The 20,525-nt window shown below is 36.8% G+C and overlaps 2 protein-coding genes across 2 annotated transcripts; one reads left to right on the forward strand and one right to left on the reverse strand.

The window, feature by feature from the left end:
- The first annotated feature begins 5 nt into the window (after positions 1–5).
- LOC135085179 (uncharacterized) lies at positions 6–8,679 on the forward strand. Its single transcript, XM_063979932.1, has 7 exons — positions 6–21; positions 535–647; positions 1,336–1,438; positions 4,658–4,779; positions 6,572–6,684; positions 8,100–8,247; positions 8,662–8,679. Exons 1-7 carry the CDS (start codon positions 6–8, stop codon positions 8,677–8,679), a joined length of 633 nt encoding a protein of 210 aa, XP_063836002.1.
- Positions 8,680–18,438: 9,759 nt separating this feature from the next.
- On the reverse strand, positions 18,439–20,376 carry LOC135085374 (uncharacterized). Its single transcript, XM_063980158.1, has 2 exons — positions 19,558–20,376; positions 18,439–18,922 (listed from the first exon to the last, which is right to left on the reverse strand). The coding sequence occupies exons 1-2, from the start codon at positions 20,254–20,256 to the stop codon at positions 18,731–18,733; spliced, it is 891 nt and encodes a 296-aa protein (XP_063836228.1). The 5' UTR covers positions 20,257–20,376; the 3' UTR covers positions 18,439–18,730.
- Positions 20,377–20,525: the final 149 nt, after the last annotated feature.

Here is a 20,525-nt window from a genome sequence, read left to right on the forward strand (position 1 = left end):
AATAAATGACTCGACTGCTTCGTAAAAAGATAAAGGTAGCCTAGTTGTCAAGCTTTGTGTGCTCCCTACTGAGTAAGCGTCAGCTAAAGCGGACAACCCGGAGCTAACCAGCCGACTGGAGCTGATAGCCAAGCTCAGAGTGCCCGCGGAATGGGTGCTACTGGCTAGGGCGCACCGAGCTAAGTACGAGGTGAGTCTCTTATTCTAATAAACCATTTTTACAACTCAGGTTTGAGCGACAGAGTTACAGCTTAAGAGTTAGGACTGCTTGTCCATCAGAGCGGAGTGAGGTCGCTTAACGGAGCGGAGTTGCGGGCCGTTCTTTTTCCATAAGCGAAGCTAAGCCGCTAGTATGTGACGAGTCATTTGTATTCTCCGTTCTGCTTTCTTTCTCCGCTTCTGTCTTTTTGTGATTTTTTAAACTAGCTCGCAATCCATGGAGACAAGATTTTAGCTCTCCGCTCCGCCAGCACGCTCCGCTTCTGTGGACGAGTAGTCTAGTTGTCAAGCTTTGTGTGCTCCCTACTGAGTAAGCGCCGGCCAAAGCGGACACTCCAGAGTTGACCAGCCGATTGGAGCTGATAGCCAAGCTCAGGGTGCCCGCGGAATGGGTGCTACTGGCTAGGGCGCATCGAGCTAAGTACGAGGTGAGTCTTCATCATCATCATTTCAGCCACAGGACGTCCACTGCTGAACATAGGCCTCCCCCAATGATTTCTATCCCGGTTGGTAGCGACCTGCATCCAGCGCCTTCCTGCTACCTTTATGAGGTCGTCTACTCACATTGTCTGTACTTTCTGAAGTCTTTGTCTGAAGAATTTCCACATCGCCCAGTCCTGTGCTGTCCGTATACAGGCGCTTCCCGCAACCTTCTCCAGATCGTCGATACACCGAGTGGGAGTCTTGTCTAATGCCTACACTGTCTTCCCATGGTCGCCACTCGAAGACTTTTCTGTCCCAGCGGCCATCAGCTCTACGAGCTATGTGCCCCGCCCACTGCCACTTGATTTTAGCGATTCTGCGAGCTATGTCGGTCACTTTGGTTCTCCTACGGATCTTCTCATTTCTGATTCGCTCCATCGCCCTTTGGCTAACCTTGAGCCTTCTTATGAGGTCAATAAATGCTGGTATAGTCTGGTCCGTGAGCACGTAGAATTTGCGCTCGCACACTCACTGCGGGCGCGCGTCGCACAGTCGCGACAGCAACATAATTACGCGCGAGCGATAAGGATGGGTAGCTTGGGGTCATTGGACAAAATTCTACGTGCTCACAGACCGGGCTTTAATCGGTCTTCAAATCCCACTGTTTTTAAAACTAAAACTATTTGTTCGCAGCACTTGCCGGCGATCGAAGCGGAGCACTTGCTAGGCGCGCGTCAGTACAACGCGGCCCACCGCGTCTTGTTGGAGGAGCTGCAGACGCAAGCCGTGCTTGGAGGTGAGTCCTGACTCATTATTATCATCATCATCATTCATTATTATCATCATCATCATTCATTATAATTCGGCGCAACTCCCCGCTAAATTTTGTCAGTGTGTGCGTGCGCGCCGCATACGTATATTGGCGCGCTCACATACAAACCGCGCTCGGTGCGTTTCTATGAAGATGACCTACTCATTTGTATTTACTCTGTTATTATCATTTAACTGCTTCTGTGGTCTAGTGGTAAGACAATCTTTTTCAGATTAAGAAGACTAGGGTTCCATTCCTAGGGAGGCATAATTTATTTGAAAACAAAGACAAACAAATGTTCGCCTCGATTCTCCAATATACCAGAGTCGCAATAGAGAATATGCAAGATTTTTTTAATTCTCACATTTCTTAGCCTTGGCATAAAATAAAGTCATTTAGAGTTTTTGTTTAAAAAAAAATAAACGAAAATCGGTTCATCCGTTTGAGAGCTACGATTACACCCCTCTGTTTTTGCGTCGCGGTTTAAAATCTCTAAATAACTAAGATAGAGATATTTGAAATCTCGTGACGTCATGCTACGTGTCAGGTCACATTAGAACAACACAGCGTCCCATAGTATGGGCGCGTGTAATGTGACGTCACGCTCAGCTATTTCCATACGAAGTTTAAATGCTTGTATCATTTTGTTTTCAGTCCGATTCTCTTACAATTTTAGGATTTACTAGTGTTTATCCTACTAATATTATAAATGCGAAAGTTTGTGTGGATGTCTGGATGTTTGTTACTCTTTCACGCAAAAACTACTGACCGGATTTTGTTTATAACCCAGATTAACATATAGGCTATAATTTATAACGTAATGTGACAAACTAAATTTCAATCAATAAATAAGACGTGGGTAAAAAGCGCCATCTATGAACATCATTAGTAATTAAACGAGGTCCACGCGTACGAAGTCGCGGACGGCCGCTAGTTTACGAATAATTTGTAGTGATGGGCCGACTATGGTCTTTGCCGACTAACCGACTAGCCGACTAATCGGTTTTCAAATTGCCGACTAGTCGGCCGACTAATCGGCAATGCCGATCATTCTAATACCTACTTGTCCGAAGAATAATATCTAGATTTCTCAAAGAAATAAGAATATCTAGATTTCTAAAGAAATAAATATAACTTCTTGAGAAATGAGATTTACTTAATATGAGAAAAAATAATAAGCAACATTACAATCACCTAACAGTACCTAAAGTAGATGTCATAATTTTTGACGGCGGAGGGGTCAGAGGAGGTGACAATATGATCGCCTCCTGCTGGGTTAAGATGCGCGCCGTGATATTATTCTTACTTATCGACGTCAAATGGGCAAAATTGCGCTTATATCGCGGCACGTATCCTAGACCCACTGATTCCTCTCCACCCTCCACGGTGAGATGGTCAGCGAGCTGGGGGCGTGGGGGTGTACCCCCGCCTGCATAGCACGGACTACCACCACCGTCGGATAGGCAGAGCTCGCCATACAGGGACTGTGATAGTTGATGGCTTTGTCCGGATTTCCATAGTTCTTCACACTAAGGCGATCGACGGAGCTCAGGGGCTATTATTTATGTGGGTATTCCTCATCCTTCCGATGAGAGGAGCCCCACATAATCTGCCACTTCCCCGCAGGATAGGTATGCAATTCCATGCATATTTTCCCCGAAAAAAAAAAGATATAATTTTTAGGTATACGGACAAATTACACATTTTTGATGATTTCCTGGTAATTTTAACTAATCTTAACTTTGTATGAATTTAGACTGATTGCCAAAATATTAAATCTGGTGAAACCACTTTTTCCTGATTTTTTGCAGTCAGCCCTTGGTCTACCTCATAATCATCTTGGTGATTATGAGTTTCGGTATCCTTCCGTTTGGCCAAATTACTTTTCGCCAAATTTCACTTCGCAAACAACTTATCGCCAAAGTTTCATTTCCCAAATAAACTTTTAGCAACTGTACTTTTCGCAACTAATTCATTTGGTCAAATTAACATTTGGCCAAATTTTACTTGGCAAATGTTCATATAGCAAATGTTTTATTTTGCCAAATATTATATCCCAAATAATTTGCTTGGTCAAATTGACACTTCACATACTTACGAGTACCCACCGTTACCCACAAATCAAAGCATAAGGCACATGGTTTTCACAATAATTTTATGTAAAACAGAGAGATTGCAGAAAATAGTATGGTTGCAAAAAGTAGGTATTGTAGAAAATAGTAGGTTAGGTTAGGTTAGAACAGTGACCCTTAATGCGCGAAGGCGAGCGAAGCGTGCCGCGGCAGCGGCCGCCGAGCGCTAGAATCATCTCTATTGTTAATGAATCATTTGGAAATTTCGATAAAAAGAATGAAATATGAAAATTTATTTAGAAAAAAAAATATATTAACTACCCACTAAACAAAATAATAACCACAAGCTAATTTGTATTCCATTCTATGCACCAATCAAATTGTTTTGTAAATAGTTTATCGTGAAATATTTTTGCCTAATGAAACATTTGGCAAAACATACTTTGCCAAACAATAATTTGCTAAACAATAATATGGCAAAAACGACATTTGCGAATTAAAAGTTTGCAATAAGTTGTTTTGCCAAATGAGAATTTGCCAAATGAAAATTTGCGAAACGTTGTTTGCGATGTGATAATTTGGGAAACGTTTTTTGGCCAAACATTAGTAATCCATGAGTTTCATTTCATTCACATATTTAATGTTGTAATGCGCCGATTATAATCGGCATATTTTGCCGAATAGTCGTCACTAGTCGGCCGACTACAAATGATGCCGAATAGTCGGCTTTCCCGACTAGTCGGCCCATCTCTAATAATTTGGCCCACGCTGGCTGGTTAGGCCATGAGGCGTAGTGTGAGTTTACGTCAAACGCATTCGATGTCGACTGCGTAAAAAAGTGACATTAAATCTATGACGGATTGTACAGCGCCCCTAGCGGAAACTTTCAAAAACTAAAATGTTCATAGATTTTTTGACGCACTCGCTAGCGAGCATACCAAACGTAAACTGTCTCTCCCGATATTTTGATACATTGACATTCTGTGTTCCTTTTCTTTCTGTTCTTATCTTTGGTGTGCAATAAAGTGTATTTATTATTATTATTATTATTATTATTGACCTTCACTCTTCCCACTGGCCAAACTGGGGAGGCCTGATGTCACATTTTTCATAGCTATAATATCATTTGCAGACGACCTGAAGAGCATAGCACCTCTCCTAGAACAACTCAACGAAGCGGCACAGAAACAACTCGTGAGCGGCTGGGAGTGTGGCGGGCAAGCGCTGTATCACTACCTACACGTGGTGGGCGAAGTAAGTGTCTGTCTGTCTGTTAGGGCTATATTTCACCGGGACACCATGGCGGCGCAACCAGTCGCCGCTACCAACAAAATGTATACAGCTCTATAGAGAGTTACTCATCTGGTGTCCGTTTGGTTGCGCAAAGCTGCGTACATTTTATTGGTAGCGGCGACTGATTGCGCCGCCATGGTGTCCCGGTGAAATATAGCCCTTACGCTTTTGCAATGTTGGGCGTTGGGACGATGGTATAAGTAAATAAGACTGCGAGTTAAGAGTAATTAAGCGTGCGTTTTTATAGTGCATTGCTTTATACAGGGTGTCCCAGAATGGGTGAATCAAATTGATAGGGGAGGTAGCTCTACTAATGTACTATCCCTAAAAAATATGAAAAAAATTTTTGAATTCGGATTTTTTTTTTAATTATTCGGGATACTAAAATTATGCCTAAAGATGATTCTGCTTTACAAAATTATTAGTTTTGAATGTATACCAAATGAGTGTATGCCTAACGAATTTCTGCGTAAAGAAGATTATGCCATCCGTTGTTATGCATAGTAAAATTATGTTTAAAAAAGTTCTGCGAAAAAAGGTAGAACCAACGTGAGTATCTGTCGTTTAAAGAAAGACAGAAACATTTATTACAATGAACATCACTTAGTTAAGAACAGAGAACGTATACGGAAAAAAAGACAGAAATAGCACATAAATATTACAAGGAAATAAAAAATCCTACGCATGAGATTCGATTTATCCAACTTATTTGAAAATTTAGTTCACCTCATAACTTACGTGCCTACGAGCGTGTTGGCGCAGCGTTTTCCCACAGATCTATGTGGAGCACGCAAATTTTCTCATATTATGTTTTTTAATACATGGTGTTATGAGCATATGATGCATGAGCAAATGGGTATATGAGCCGACACTAGCCCATGTTAACATGGGCATATAAATGGTATGGTGAAGTCAGAAATTTGATATCATCATTTTATTTTTTTAAATTTTCATACAAAATAAATTTTATAAAATCCGATTTGTATGAAAAATAAAATAATTAAAATGAAGATATCAATTTTCTGACTTCACCATACCATTTATATGACCATGTTAACATGGGCTAGTGTCGGCTCATATACCCATTTACCTAACACCCTGTATACAAAAGTATATTTCTTGTACTTTTTTACTTTTATTATTTTACTATATGGACCGACGATCTGGTAAAGGTCGCGGGAAGAGCCTGGATGCGGGCAGCGCAGGACCGTTCATTGTGGAAAACCTTGGGGGAGGCCTTTGTCCAGCAGTGGACGTCATTTGACTGAAACGATATTTCTTGTGTCAGTTTATTTGTCTACGAGCGTTCTCTTTTTCGGTTTTTTATATAACCTATGACACTCAGCAATTTTATGGCTTTCTATTGGTCAAATAACTTTTAAAATCGGTTCAGTAGATCCCGTGATTGCCCCTTGCAATTTAATAAATATACAAACACACAAACTTCACCTCTTTATAATATTAGTATAGATTATTTAATTACTTATATATCTATTTACTTATATGTCTATTTAATTAATTCTACTTCTCACATATAACACTAACTCAAGTAACATTATTTAAGTAACATTTAACGTCATTTCAACGAGTCTGTTCTCATTATTGTATTTGGACAGAGCGGTCTGATCCTAACACAAGTTGATAAAACTTAAAAGGATTAGATCCAAAATTTTGTTATGTGACTTGTTTATATGAATAAAATATTTTGTATTTTTGTATTTGTATTGTATTCTAACGCAGCGTTTCCCCGCAGATCCGCGGATTAGTATCGGGCGGTCCCACGCGCGGTGCGGTGCCCGCGCGACTAGAAGCGTTAAGACCGCGGGTCGCCGCCGCTTGTCGTTCGCTGAGACAGCTACAGCCTACGTGAGTATTAGTTACATGTTTTTTATTATTTATTCTTCTTCTTTTTTTTTGTGTTTTTGTGTGCCTCTATCTAGGTCATTTGCTGCCTATATGGGTATTCTTCTTCGTAAGTCATACTCCTGCTTTTTTATTTTTCCTCCTTTTTTTTACCTTCCTCTATGTGTTTCATTTATATTCCATTTCAATGAGGGCTATCGTTTTAGCGCTCACCAGTTAGCGCCACTGTAGAGTAAGGTCCTGTAACTTGCTAGTAGCGAAGAGTGGCACCAACTGGTGAGCGCCAAAGTGGTAGGAGGACTATCGCATTTGCACTCATCAAGATGGCGCCACTGTAGAGTAAGGTCCTGTCAATCGCCAGGAGTGCCAACTGTTAAGTATAAAAACGATAGCCCTCATTAGCGACTCTTGTTCGCGTGCTGAGGCAGTTATAGCCCACGTGAGATTTACTTCTTTTCTTCTTCTGTGACTTTTTGCGTGCCGCTCGCTAAAGCACCACGTGACTATTCTTCTCTACAGCCTACGTAAGTATATTGTGCCGTATATGTATACACATAAGGTGCTTATTACTGTGCATCGCTTGCGGTGCGGTCCCCGCGGGACTAGAAGCGTTGAGACCGCGAGTCGCCGCCGCGTGCCGGTCGCTGAGACAGCTACAGCCTACGTGAGTATACTTCTCTATTGAAAGAAACAACACATTTTTATTGAGTATCATCGACAACACACTTGTATCTTATTCTTCTGTGATTTCTTGCGTGCGGATCTCTAAGGTTACTTCATCCCACGTGATTATTCTTCTTCTTCTGAGTTTTATTGAGTGCCACTCATTGAGACAGTCGCAGCCTACGTATTCTTCTTCTACGTAGAAGTACGTAGTATTCTTCTCTATTTCTTCTATACTTTCTTTCTTTTCTTCCTTCTACTTTTTTCTTTTGAGCCTTCTTGTTGAGTTAAAACAGTTACAGTCTACGTGAGTATTCTCCTTTTTCTTTATTCTCCTTGATACTTACTGCTTTGTAAAACATAATGTCGTGATATGATATGATCAGACGAAAGGCATGACTTCGCTAAACGTCGCAACAAATCGATTGCCTCAAGAGAAGGGGTACTTGCAACTGCAAAATTGGAAACTCATACATACCTATCATTTTAAGTAACTACGAGCGGAAAATTACTACTTAAAAATCCGATTTGTCTTCAACCCTATCCAGTTAGCCAGTTGTTGGTCCAATTACCTGCTTTACCGTGACTACAGTAAAGTGCGTCAAAAAAATGCAATGGAAAATTTTAGTTCTTAAAAGTAACCACTAGGGGCGCTGTACAAGCCATCATATAATTCATGTTATTTTTTACACTTTCGCTAGCGAGCACACCTTATGTAAACTTATTGTAAGCACAGTTATTTGTTTTTATTATAGAACCCCGAGACACTGCGCAGCGCGAGCAGAAATGGGTGCAAGACTAGTTCAACTGGCGTTAGCGGCCGGAGAGCCTCCGCACCATTTGGCTGCCTTACTGAAAGCCTTAAGACTGCCTGCGGACTGTACAGCACATGCACATTATAAGGTAAGGTCTAAAATACACACAAGGTGGACCGACGACCTCATAAAGGCAGCAGGAAGGCGCTGGATGCAGGCCGCTACCAATCAAGTGATGTGGAAGTCATTGGGGGAGGCCTATGTTCAGCAGTGGACGTCCTGTGGCTGAAATCATGATGAGTCTACATTCGCTTGGTCAAGCCTTCGATATGGTAAAGGTATTGGTAGATTCGGCAGGGACAATAAGAGCGCTGTTGGCGCAACGGAAAAGATCGCGGGTGTGATGCGACAGGACCCAAGATCAAATCCCGCTTTCCAGAAATTTTGGGAATTTTCTCAAAAATTAAAATTTCCAAAATTATTCTCTAGTAGATTTATCATTGTGAATTGTATCTGCTAGGTAATAAAATATAGACTAGCATAACTAGAATGTTAATTCAAGGAAGAAAGAGACAAATGAAGTCAAGAATGTGATTTGCGTCCTGCTTCATCTTAGGTCTTATCATAGAAGCCTAAAATTCTAGACTACGTAGGATATATGAGCCTTCCAGCCTAGGTTTAGTTAGCAGGCCAATTTATAACCTAACCTTATTAGAAGTAAAGGTAGATCATTAATTGAGTAGAGATATTGTGTCGCTGCCTTACTGAAGGCCCTAAGATTGCCTGCTGATTGTACGGCGCACGCGCATTATAAGGTAAGAAGGTCTACATGAACACAAGGTGGACCGACGACCTCATAAAGGCAGCAGGAAGGCGCTGGATGCAGGCCGCTACCAACCGGGCGATGTGGCAGTCATTGGGGGAGGCCTATGTTCAGCAGGGGACGTCCTGTGGCTGAAATGATGATGATGAAGTCTACACTACCTTGGCCATTCTATGGGAAAGGTATTGGTAGATTCGGAAGGAAAGAAGGACCGAAGGAAGAATATAGGTGTTACGCGACGGTATCCAAGATCAAATATAAAGAAAAAAATAATTACAAGATTTTCTTACAAACAAGTAAGATTCAGGCCCGTTTTCACCATCAATCCCTATTTTTAAGTGACCCTTTTGAAAAAAAAATCCTGTTATGTATTACCCTAGGAATCACTTGAAAATTACGGATTGATGGTGAAAACGGGCATTAGATTCTTTCAAATACAGGGTGTTAGGTAAATGGGTATATGAGCCGACACTAGCCCATGTTAACATGGGCATATAAATGGTATGGTGAAGTCAGAAATTTGATATCATCATTTTAATTTTTTTAATTTTCATACAAAATAAATTTTATAAAATCCGATTCATATGAAAAATAAAATAATTAAAATGAAGATATAAATTTTTTGACTGCACCATACCATTTATATGACCATGTTAACATGGGCTAGTGTCGGCTCATATACCCATTTACCTAACACCCTGTAGATTGAATCTTTAGTTAACTAAATTAAACACTATTCGTCCATTTGCATCAAACGTAATCACCCAGGAACTGCGAGTGTCTGAACCAGCCCTAAACAAAGTTATGACCCAGCAATAAAGAAAATAGAAAGTCATTATCTCCTTAAATTATACTAAAGTAGACTAGCTACGTGGGTCCAAAAATAACCAAAATCACCTCACGTAATTAATGGACATTCATTCACTACATACAGGGTGTCCCAAAAACAATGGATAACCCTGTAACCATCGATAGGCCTCAAAATTTGATGTTAGGGAGACCATGGCGAAGCCTATCGATGGTTACAAGGTTATCCATTGTTTTTGGGACACCCTGTATATTATTTTAACCACCATAACCTAATACAAACTTTCTCCACCAGATCACCACAGACCTAGCGGAGCAAGCGTCGGAATCGTGCGTAGAGTCGGCCACCAGCTCGCCGCTCTCCTCGCACCACCGCGCCGCTATACAGAGCTAGAGCGAGACAGGTATATGGGATAAGTTTCGTTTGTAGTTTATGCTAATTGTAAGGGCTTGATTCTGTATAGTCACGTGTAAAAGTATGTATACTGTATAGGTACTTCATTTTCATTGGAATCTTATGACAAAACGCAAACAGACTATCGTTACGGCTTAGAGTGAAAACCTCTTAAATAAATAAAATCATTTTATTGTTCATTGAAGTGTAAAAAAGATTTTTTTCAGGATCCAGATAAATCTGCGTGCTGTAAAATTTTTGTACAGCGTCTTTTATGTTTATTTTGTTAATTTACTTGTAAATTTGAAAGAAAGAAAGAAAGAAAAAACATTTATTTGGTACCAAAAAATAAAACAAGTATAGCCTGACCAGGAACATAAAAACCCTGGCATAGAGGCGCTTCAATTGCATTTGATAGTGCAACACTGAGTACAGTCGTACATGTGTTAAATTAATAGGCTAAATTTATGTATCAGGATTCAGGATTACGGGCTAATTTGATATTTTCATAAATGAACGAAAAATATTATTAAAGGTAACCTGGTTTAAATAAATTAAATGAAACCATCAATCGAGCTAGTAGGATTTATTTTATTATTCATCAATAATCAAATTCAGAACTTGAATATTCAACTGCAATGTCTGCTCATGAACGCTTCAAACTCGGTACTTCTTTCCCAATTCCATAAAATTCAAAACTTAGAAAGTATCAAAAAACTTTAAAATGGGTAGTTGAAACAGACTACAGCTAATTTTCATAGTGGACTGTACTATACGATAAACATGTCAGTCAATTTGACAACCTTTGTCGGAAACATTATTCAATGAAAATATTGTCCGAACCCTTAGTATTTCTCTTCGACAAATACATTAACACACCGTGAACCACTTTTCTTTCACGACTATAAAAATATTTTAGCAATTTAATTCACAAAATCAATTGCACACATTTAAAATAAAGTTTGTTTACACTTTGACAACAATAGACTGACATGCAAGGTGACATGTCAATGAAGTTTTCAGTTACTGTTGCCATTAAAAGAAATTAGTACCATTAGTTTTCCGCAACATTACGAGGGTTTTTATGTTCCTGGTCAGGCTATACTATTTAACCCGGTTTAATATCCTAAAAAAACTGTAAGATGGTCCGAAATGCATAAATATGACAAAAAAAAACGCATTTACGTGGTTTTCAGCCTAAGGCGACGATTAGCCGACAGTTTGGTCGGGCTGTTAATCAGTATGGGCAAATATGGAAGTGCGCACATTACACCGATTTGGTATCGGCGGATTCCTCATACAAATTGAAGCCGAATAAACTATTTAAAAGTCTATAGTCTGCAGGAAATCTAAACAGTAACACACTTAATTTTTAGTTTTGTGTCTCTTTCTTTTCACATAAATTAAAGTGAGACAGTGTAATTACAACTGTTCCCACTAAACTCTCGTAGTCGTACCTTGTTAATTTTTATGCTAGACAAGGCAGGTATTTGACCGCAATCGCACTGGTGTTAAGTGAGATGCAGTCTAGGATGGTACATATCTGCCCTGTAAGTGCCTATTCACTCTTGCCTTGAAAACGCTCGGATTATTATAGTGTTCAGGAAATACATTTTGATGCAGAATCAAGTCCTAAGTCGTACTGTGTTAATAATAGTTCAACAAAGCTGGCACGATAGTATAAATAATTGTGAACGCATTGTTAAATTAAGAGGAATGTTGTTAAAATAATACATCAACACACAAACATACACAATAATTACTAATAAGAGCAAAACGCAGTCAAGAAAAAAATTTTGCACTACGCGCCAATTTTAAATGGATTTTGAAAAAAGAATGACGGAAGTTGAATAGATGGCGCCACTTCCAAACAAATCTGTCATATTAATTCATTGGTTATGTCAAAATTATAATTATTGTTTTCACTTGTCACGGTTTAACAAAAGATGTGAAATAAATACTAAAAGATTAATGAAAGTATGTAAACTAATTTACTAACTTGATCAAAATATAAGAGATGTTATCATCACCAAAGGTGATGTAAAAGTCATGTCTTTGTCATGTTGAGTTGCACCATCTTACTTTAACTTTGACAAACGTCAAAAATCTGTCAAACTCCATACAAAAACATCGGTTATAGTTACGGTCAAAGCACCATCCTTCTTTACTTCTATCAAAAACTCGATAATTCAAATTTCAAATTGTTTATTTATGCAAATAGGCTCCCAAAGAGCACTTTTACAAGTCCCAAACAAAAAACACAGGTTAAGGTTATAGTTACGGTTAAAATAAGGTGCGCATCTCATCCTAATATTAATTAGTAATGAAATTTTAATTGTTGTGTAACGTAAAATAGGTATTAAACGTTTAAAAAACTGAATGTAAATTGATTCTAAGTTTAGTTTAGAAATTAAATTATGTAAGATTTTCATTAAGAAAATAACTGTGTTCGCTATTTCTATTTTAGTAGAAGAGTCGAAAGAACGAAGATTCAAGTCTCAACAGAGGTCATTCTCATGTGAATATTGTAAAAAATTTGGTTAACGTTGATAAATTTTGTTATTCTGACTCTATTTTGTATAAATGTACAAAACAAGACAGAAAATCTTTGAAAGTACACATAATTTGGATTGTACTTATAAAATCTTAAATAAATAAATGAAAATGCAAAAAATTCTGTCAAATTCATGATGTTTCTTCACAATTACTGTTATTATTTAATTTTTATTATACCTAATTCAACTATTTACTATAAATAGTTGAATAAAAGTAGTAATTAATACAATACTTATTAAGTATTTTATGAATGAATGAATGAATGAAATGTATAAAATGTAGGGTAGTTGACATCTACAGTCAATTGACGCACTTTTATATGAGCTGTCAAAACGTCACTGTCCTATAGATTTTTTTTTCGTCAAGTAAATGAATAATATTCAAGAGTTTTAGTGAACTTGAGGCCTTTAAATTTTTGTCAAACGTTGTCAACTATCCAATGAATATTGTATTATTTAGGTAATAGGGCAGATTTTTCAATCGTCAGATATCTTTTAACTGAGGAATAAACTTGTCATTTTGATATATTTCCCATACTGAAACTGTCAATGTGCCAAACTTATTTTAAAATTTATCCAACGATGGAAAACTCAGCCCATGATTAAGGGTGGATTCGATTCGACCAAACAAGAGTAAATATTAATCTCAGAATAAACTTGTCATTTTGACATATTATATCCCATACTGAAACTGTCAATGTGCCAGTTATACCAGGAGTTATTCTCGGATAAAAGTTTGGTCGAATCGGGCCTAAGTGAACTTATTGTTGTTCCTTAAATAAGCGCCGGGGGCGCTGTCTTATGTAATTCAGTCCAATATTAGGTTCTTAATATTTAAGTGTTAATTATATTACTTTTATGTTTATGATTAAGTAACTACCAGTTTTAATTATAGTCCGGTCGATGAGCACGTAGAATTTCGTCCAATGACCCCTAGCTACCCATCCTTATCGCTCGCGTGTAATTATATTGCTGTCGCGACTGTGCGACGGGCGGCCGCATTGAGTGTGCGAGCGCGACAGCACCATAATTACGCGCGAGCGATAAGGATGGGTAGTTTGGGGTCATTGGACGAAATTCTACGTGCTCGGAGACCGGGCTTTATATCATATTAATTTAACCTTTTAACAGTCAAAACATAATCATTGTGGGTAGCGAATAAGGTTCAAAATATGATGGGAAATCTATTCCGACTGCCTTATAAAGAGTTAACAGTAAAGCATGTTTTTGCTTGCATTCAGTTTTAATGCGCATGCTACTAATATGGGGATGTCAATGTCAAATATTGACACCTGTCAAAAGTCGTAGCATCAAGCAATACACAACCGTATGCCGTTGGTTTAAGGTGCATTATCTCAGATCAAAATGTACTTGCTTCATATCATTGGATATTACACTTTACGCTCAAGGTGTATGGATGATATTTGATTGCTGCAACTTTTTTGTATTTCGTAAAAGGTCTCATAAATATCCTTTATTTCACCACTTGCTGATAGTCCCTTATAGCCTATCAGGAACTTATCTGCCAGATAACTTTATCAAGAAGCGGTGAAAGTGCATGGCCCATAGTATAAGCATGGTAGGTTTCTAGAAAATGAAAAAAATCTTATAAAATTCTTGAATGTGATATTGGTTTAAGATTTTTCTTCGTTTAAAATAAAGTAGATAAATGTCATCTAATTTTTTTTTTATAAAGAGCATTGTGTTATCGGAGATACTGTTATTTTTAATGTCAATTTGTATGTAAAAATCAACCAAACTTGTGAAGGACTGACTACGGTGAATTCAATCAATGAAATTAACTATGTTTGAAAAAGAAAGAGATACATACCTGCCCTGTAAGTGCCCTTTTAACTCTCGCCTTGAAAAGGCCCGGATTATAGTGGGAAAGAGCAGCAGGCAGCGAATTCTAGTTCCGTCAATTCCAATACACTTTATTCAATGTTTTATAAAAATCTGAAGCTGATTTTTTAAAACACGTTCTATCAACCTAAGTGGTCCTAAAATTCACCCTAGGTGGTCCTAAATGAAGTGACAGTGGTCGCTTGTATATTTATAAATGTTGTGTATATTCGAAGGCCTGTTTTGCAACATATTATCAAAATTCTTAAGGCTATAGTTATTTTTGCTGACCATAATATAAAGTTATTTAAGCCTTTAATGGGCTTAACAAATCCTAATTTTTCAATGTTTTTGAACCATAAGTGAAAGAAATAAAGTTCAAAATATGGTGGGAAATATATTCCCACTAACGCATAAAGCTGAAAATTGCTTCAACTCATAAAAACACAAATTTCCATAGCACATAAGTAGTAATTATTTATTTTTTTAATAGTAATATAAACAGCATATAAACGAAAAAGAGCTTTATTGTAGCAGTAAGTTAGTATTTTTCGTATAATTCCAGCATAGCCTTAAGAGTTGTTTTTCCTTGTATTTTTAAGTGAATAGTCAAATGTAAATAGTTTACTATACAAGTTGCAAAGCGGACCTCCTAAGCTAGTATAGTGACATGTTAATATTTTGTTAAGTTATTCATTAAGGATATTGGTTTGAATGGCAATAAAATATTTTAGACACAATCTTTTCTTTTTTATTTTCATTTATTTTTGCAAATGGGCTTTTAAAAAGCTTTTTTACACGTCCCAATATTAACCCTACCTCTGCTTCGGAACAATAAATGGGCCAGTGCTGAGAAGCAGCGCAAGAAACTCAGTCACTATTGTCAGCCTCCTTTTCAAGGGTTTACAGTCTTTAAAATATACAAATTATAGTAATAATTATATTGATGCGAGCTAGGTAGTTAAATATTCCAAACATTTTTATCTTTTATATGTATAATCAACAACTTTATAGTAGCCCTTTTTCATTAAGGTGGTAAATGAATTACCAATCTTATGCAGTCTGAAATTTGGAACGGCAAGTTTATTTTTGTTTCTTGTATTGAACTTGTGTAAATCACTCTTTCTAGTAAATTGCTATATATTTTTGCGAACATATAAAAGGTTTTTCATAAATGAACTGTGAAGCTACTGACAGTATATTTTGCTAGCTTGGATTAATAATTCAATTGGCTACATATTAATTGGTGAATCTGATGATAGGATAGGAATTATCAGAAGAGAAGAAGAAAAATTATCTTTTCCCCATGTCATGTTATTGTCTAATTTCAATTTGTCCCTAAGGAAGACTTAATGCCGACTGGCATTAAGTCCGCCTTACCAGTACCTATTTTTATTGTGACTACATACCTAGCTAGTGTTATTGTAAAGGACTAACATTAAAAGTCAAATGTGATAATTCAAAAAAAATGATTTATTACTGAACACACTGGAAAAGCGATCACATACAAATGTAAACGATTGTATGGGACGAAATTCATGCACTTGACATAAGTTCATACAAGGGTAAGGTTATTTATTACAGTCGAATGGCAACGTATGAGTACATACTAACCAGTGAACACGCATTTTAAGGTTCCCTTTAGAGTAGCAGTAACACTGACGCCTATAGATAAATAGTGGCTACAGTCCGGTCCCCGAGCACGTAGAATTTCGTCCAATGACCCCAAGCTACCCATCCTTATCGCTCATGCGTAATTATAATTTTATAAATAAATATAAATAAATCTTTGGACAATTTCACACAGCGCCAGCTAGCCCCAAAGTAAGCAACTCAATGGGCCATTCTTAAATTTGTGCCAAATTTTTTTTAAAAATTAAAGATTTTTTTTTTAAACTTTTTGCGATGTGTATCGAAAGTATAAACCAAAAGCATACTTTTGATGTATATGGACAACCTTAAAGCCCTCGGAAAGGAAACAAAATAGCCTACGTAAACACGGCTGTGACACTGCATGACATGGATGTGACAGTTTTACATTTTTACTGTAAATAATAATATTTATGTTGTTAAATTTTATCATAATAGTTTAAATTGATTAACAATAAAATACACTAAATTCGTTTCATCAACAAAGGTGTTATTTGGTAATATGTACTTTTTTCTGAACATCCAAAAATTTAATTAAAATTGAGATCAAAAATACCGTCAGGTAGTTAATATATCTACTAGATAATAAAAAAATAGACTTTTTATTATTGGCACTATCTGATCATGCTTCCGATATGCTACCTACATGGTTTCGATATGATAATATGCTTAACAAATTAGTAAATCTTAAACACAGTAGGTACCTAATTGAGTATCAAATGAGATTTCTGTAGGATTTACATAACAGTTGGTTTTGACAACTTAAACATGTTTCATAGTCACCGTACCACTAAAAATATGGTTAATAGCAATTTCTTTTAAAACAACTCCAACCACCTCTGCAGGGCCTTTACCGGGAGCTGTCTCAGTAAAATTTGATATAACTGCAGAAATGAGAAAGTGCAATAATTTTTCCTTCGTGGCATCTAGAAAATCATACTAGCGAAAAATAAGTACACTTACTAAAAGGCTACTCCTAAAAATTGCACAATACACAAAATAATTTAGTAGAACAACAAAAACTATTAAAATAATAAAAATAGAATGTCACAACCACGCGTTGTAATGTCACGACCATGTACTTAAATAGTTTGCGGTAGTGACACATTTTTAATACCATGGCCGTGACAATTTGGAACGTGTCCGATATATCAAAAAAACTATCTGTGAATTAGCAGATCTTGTGCAATTATCTGAAACTATACTGCATGAGGTACATAATTATGTTTTATACAATAGCGTGACATTGATACCTACCTTTAAAAACCGTACACGGGATGGACGTGTTATGGTTGTCCCTTTTTTCAAATAAATAGGAAATAATTTTTTGCGGCTCACTCACTACGTTCAGCCATTTGCAAATCTAATAAGATGACAATGTTACTGTTCTAAAAAAACTTAGCAAGGGATGTCAATATCAAAGATTGTTTTTTACCGAGTTACGCATATTTAAAGTGGCGCACGTGGTTGTGACACAAAAACTGCTCACACAATGTTTGGTGTTCAAAATCAAAAATGGTAATTATTATTGATATAAATTTTTAACAGTCTTATATAACATGTATTAATCTTGCATAATTACTGTAATATTTATCAAAATAACATAACATCTCTTCAGAAAAAAAAATTGTATGTCCAAATCCGGGAATCTCACACTACACGGTCCGTGACATTTTGGACTTGTAACTTTTTTTTAATATTCTTCTAATAGTTTTATGATAAAAATAATATTGGGCCTAGTTAATAGAGGTATTTTACTAAGTAAATTAATATACAGTGCACTGATTTTCTTTAAAAACATATGCTATTCTTACATCTCACACAAAAATGCGTAAGAATAAGAATGGCCCCAATGCTTGTGTTATGGGTGCTAGCTTAACGGATATACTACTTATATACTTTTTTTTTTATTAAATACATACATATTTACACCCAGACCCGTCACAGAAATTAAAATTCATCATTTCAATTTCTGCCCGGCCGGGAATCGAACCCGGGACCTCTCGGCATAGTAGTCCGTTCTGAACCACTACACCAAACGGCCGACTATTTAATTATATTGCTACTGCTACTACGTACGCTATTATATTACCACGTGCTCGGCGACCGGACTTTACTTTCTTAAGAAAAATGCGCAGGTGGGAAGTATCACACCCATTTTTTTACGTTTTTCAACACTGTGTCTAAAGCATAGTTGGGGGAGGTGATTTTAGTATTTATTATTCCTAATTTTATTTTCTAAACCAAACAAATCAAAAAGAGATTACAAACTTGTAGTAATTACTTTATTGATTTCGTTAATATAACAAAAGCAGCAAATAAACTAGTATCTATGTATAAAAACTAAAAAAGGAGAACATTAGACATGTGTAGGAAAAATATTTACATATTATTATGACTTCCAAAGAAATACATATCATTTTGCTTACTAAAAAAATTACTGTAAATTTCGTTGAATCCAGTTCAAAATCCATATGTAAACCAATATTTACATTAACAATTTGGCGAATACAAAAATATACTTTATTATATACTAATTTTATCTAAAAATAACGTATCGTCAATCTTCGAGAAATTTCTTATTGTACCCTCTCTTTTCGCTCATGCTCGCTTCCCATTTCTTTGCTACGGTGCAGTACAGTTGCATCGCAGCCTTAGCGTCTTCTACGGAGCTGTGTTCACCGTGCTGTATGTCTATGCCGAGGATTTCTTTTGCAAGGCGTTTTAGAGATGGTGTGCTGCCTTTGGTGATCTGCAAAGAGGAATTTAATGATGATTAGTAAAGTATCAAGTCTTCAATTATACTAGTGGACAAGACAAATAAATAGGGTATCCCTAACTTTTGGTATCTCCATAATACTACTATTAATTACATAGTTATTTAATGTTTAACTTAAATAATATACAATCACAAAAATAGGATTTTTATTTTTTTTCTCAACATAAATATCTGCCTATATTTATTTATAGGAGTGTTTATATGTATGTACAACAAAGTTTTCGTAAGTACTATGTGTTTGTTAGGACGGTTCCCGCAGAAGTACATCTGCTTGTTCTGGCTATTGGACAACTTGTAAATTATCTACCTACATAAAATTTGTTAATTTCTCATGTAAGTGACTGTAAGGTTTTTAAAGAGAAAAACCGAGTCGAGCCGAGACGCTAGACACAATGGAAATTGTATTGTTCGAGGCTCACCGGTGAGCCGCGTGGCGTCCAACGTGTTAAATGAGGAATCCAACAGTGGATTGACAAAGGTTAAATATTTACAAATTGACTGACTGTAGTAGAATAAAGCACGAAATAATATATTTCAAGAATACAGATTTTGTTTTTAAGTTTGTACAAATGAACTTTCAGTTTATTAGAGAGAAAACATATACTTACTTTTCTAAATGGTTTGTATCTTGACGTATCTCTGATATTCCTCTTCGGATGTGACAAAAACAGTACAGTCAGATCGTTCTTCAACGAATGACCGACTAAAACACGGCCCTTGATTAATTCCGCTACCTCTTTCTGTACCGTTGTGAAGTCTTCACCGTTCAACATGTCCTCTTTACGGATTCCACTGACTTCCGTTCGGTAGTCGATAACTTCTTCACGAGCTTTCACGAATTTATCATAGATGCAGTCACCGAATTTGTTAACTAAAGACACTCTGGCCAGCATGTGATCGTTGCCATCGTACCCTACACCAACCATCTCACAGTCCATTGCTATAAATTTTGTCAAAGTGTTTTTTTTGTTATTATTTTTTACTTTACCGTCATTTTTATCCACTGACTCGGTATTCAAAACATCTTTATGATCAACATTGTTGTTTGTTTGGTTCAGATTCAAAGTTTTGAGGTTATTTTCTACGCTAACATTTTGCCCCTTTTTCTTTCTGGCGCGGCGGAAAGTTCCTGTGTAGTGCTCCTTATTGTCTGCCTCCGCTGGCTTTTCTGTTTTCTTGTCCATTATTAGGTTACTCGATAGAAACTTCTGCCAATTCGCGTTGATAACACCACGGATTGCAACCGTTGGGTTATTGTTTGGGCCACTATTGTTCCGCTTTCTCCTCTTAGACGACGTCTCCGTCATGTTTACATTAAACAATAGCTGTATCAGCTGTTTTAGTAAAAATACCACGACGTTACCCAAACTTTTTAATATATTTAGCAAAAATTCCACGATTATCAGAAGTAAATAAAGTGCGTCAACGCCAACTGACATTTTTATTTGACGTAGATGGCACATGGGAATGAAATGAACGAGAATGAGAGCTGTAGAGAATTCGAGATTTAAAAAATGCACTACATAATTTTCTCAAAATCTCTACAAGAAATACTATTTCTCCAAGTCCCAACTAA

This window comes from Ostrinia nubilalis, chromosome 28, assembly GCF_963855985.1.
Source record: "Ostrinia nubilalis chromosome 28, ilOstNubi1.1, whole genome shotgun sequence".
Classification (NCBI taxonomy): Eukaryota; Metazoa; Arthropoda; class Insecta; order Lepidoptera; family Crambidae; genus Ostrinia; species Ostrinia nubilalis.

Excerpts from the sequence above, each read along its gene's own strand:
- LOC135085179 (XM_063979932.1), top strand. Across the intron at positions 1,439-4,657 it reads GACGCAAGCCGTGCTTGGAG|ACGACCTGAAGAGCATAGCA; the intron begins GTGAGTCCTGAC and ends TATCATTTGCAG. Across the intron at positions 4,780-6,571 it reads ACCTACACGTGGTGGGCGAA|ATCCGCGGATTAGTATCGGG; the intron begins GTAAGTGTCTGT and ends GTTTCCCCGCAG.
- LOC135085374 (XM_063980158.1), bottom strand. The coding sequence starts at position 20,256 with ATGACGGAGACGTCGTCTAAGAGGAGAAAGCGGAACAATAGTGGCCCA. Across the intron at positions 18,923-19,557 it reads GATACAAACCATTTAGAAAA|ATCACCAAAGGCAGCACACC; the intron begins GTAAGTATATGT and ends TCCTCTTTGCAG.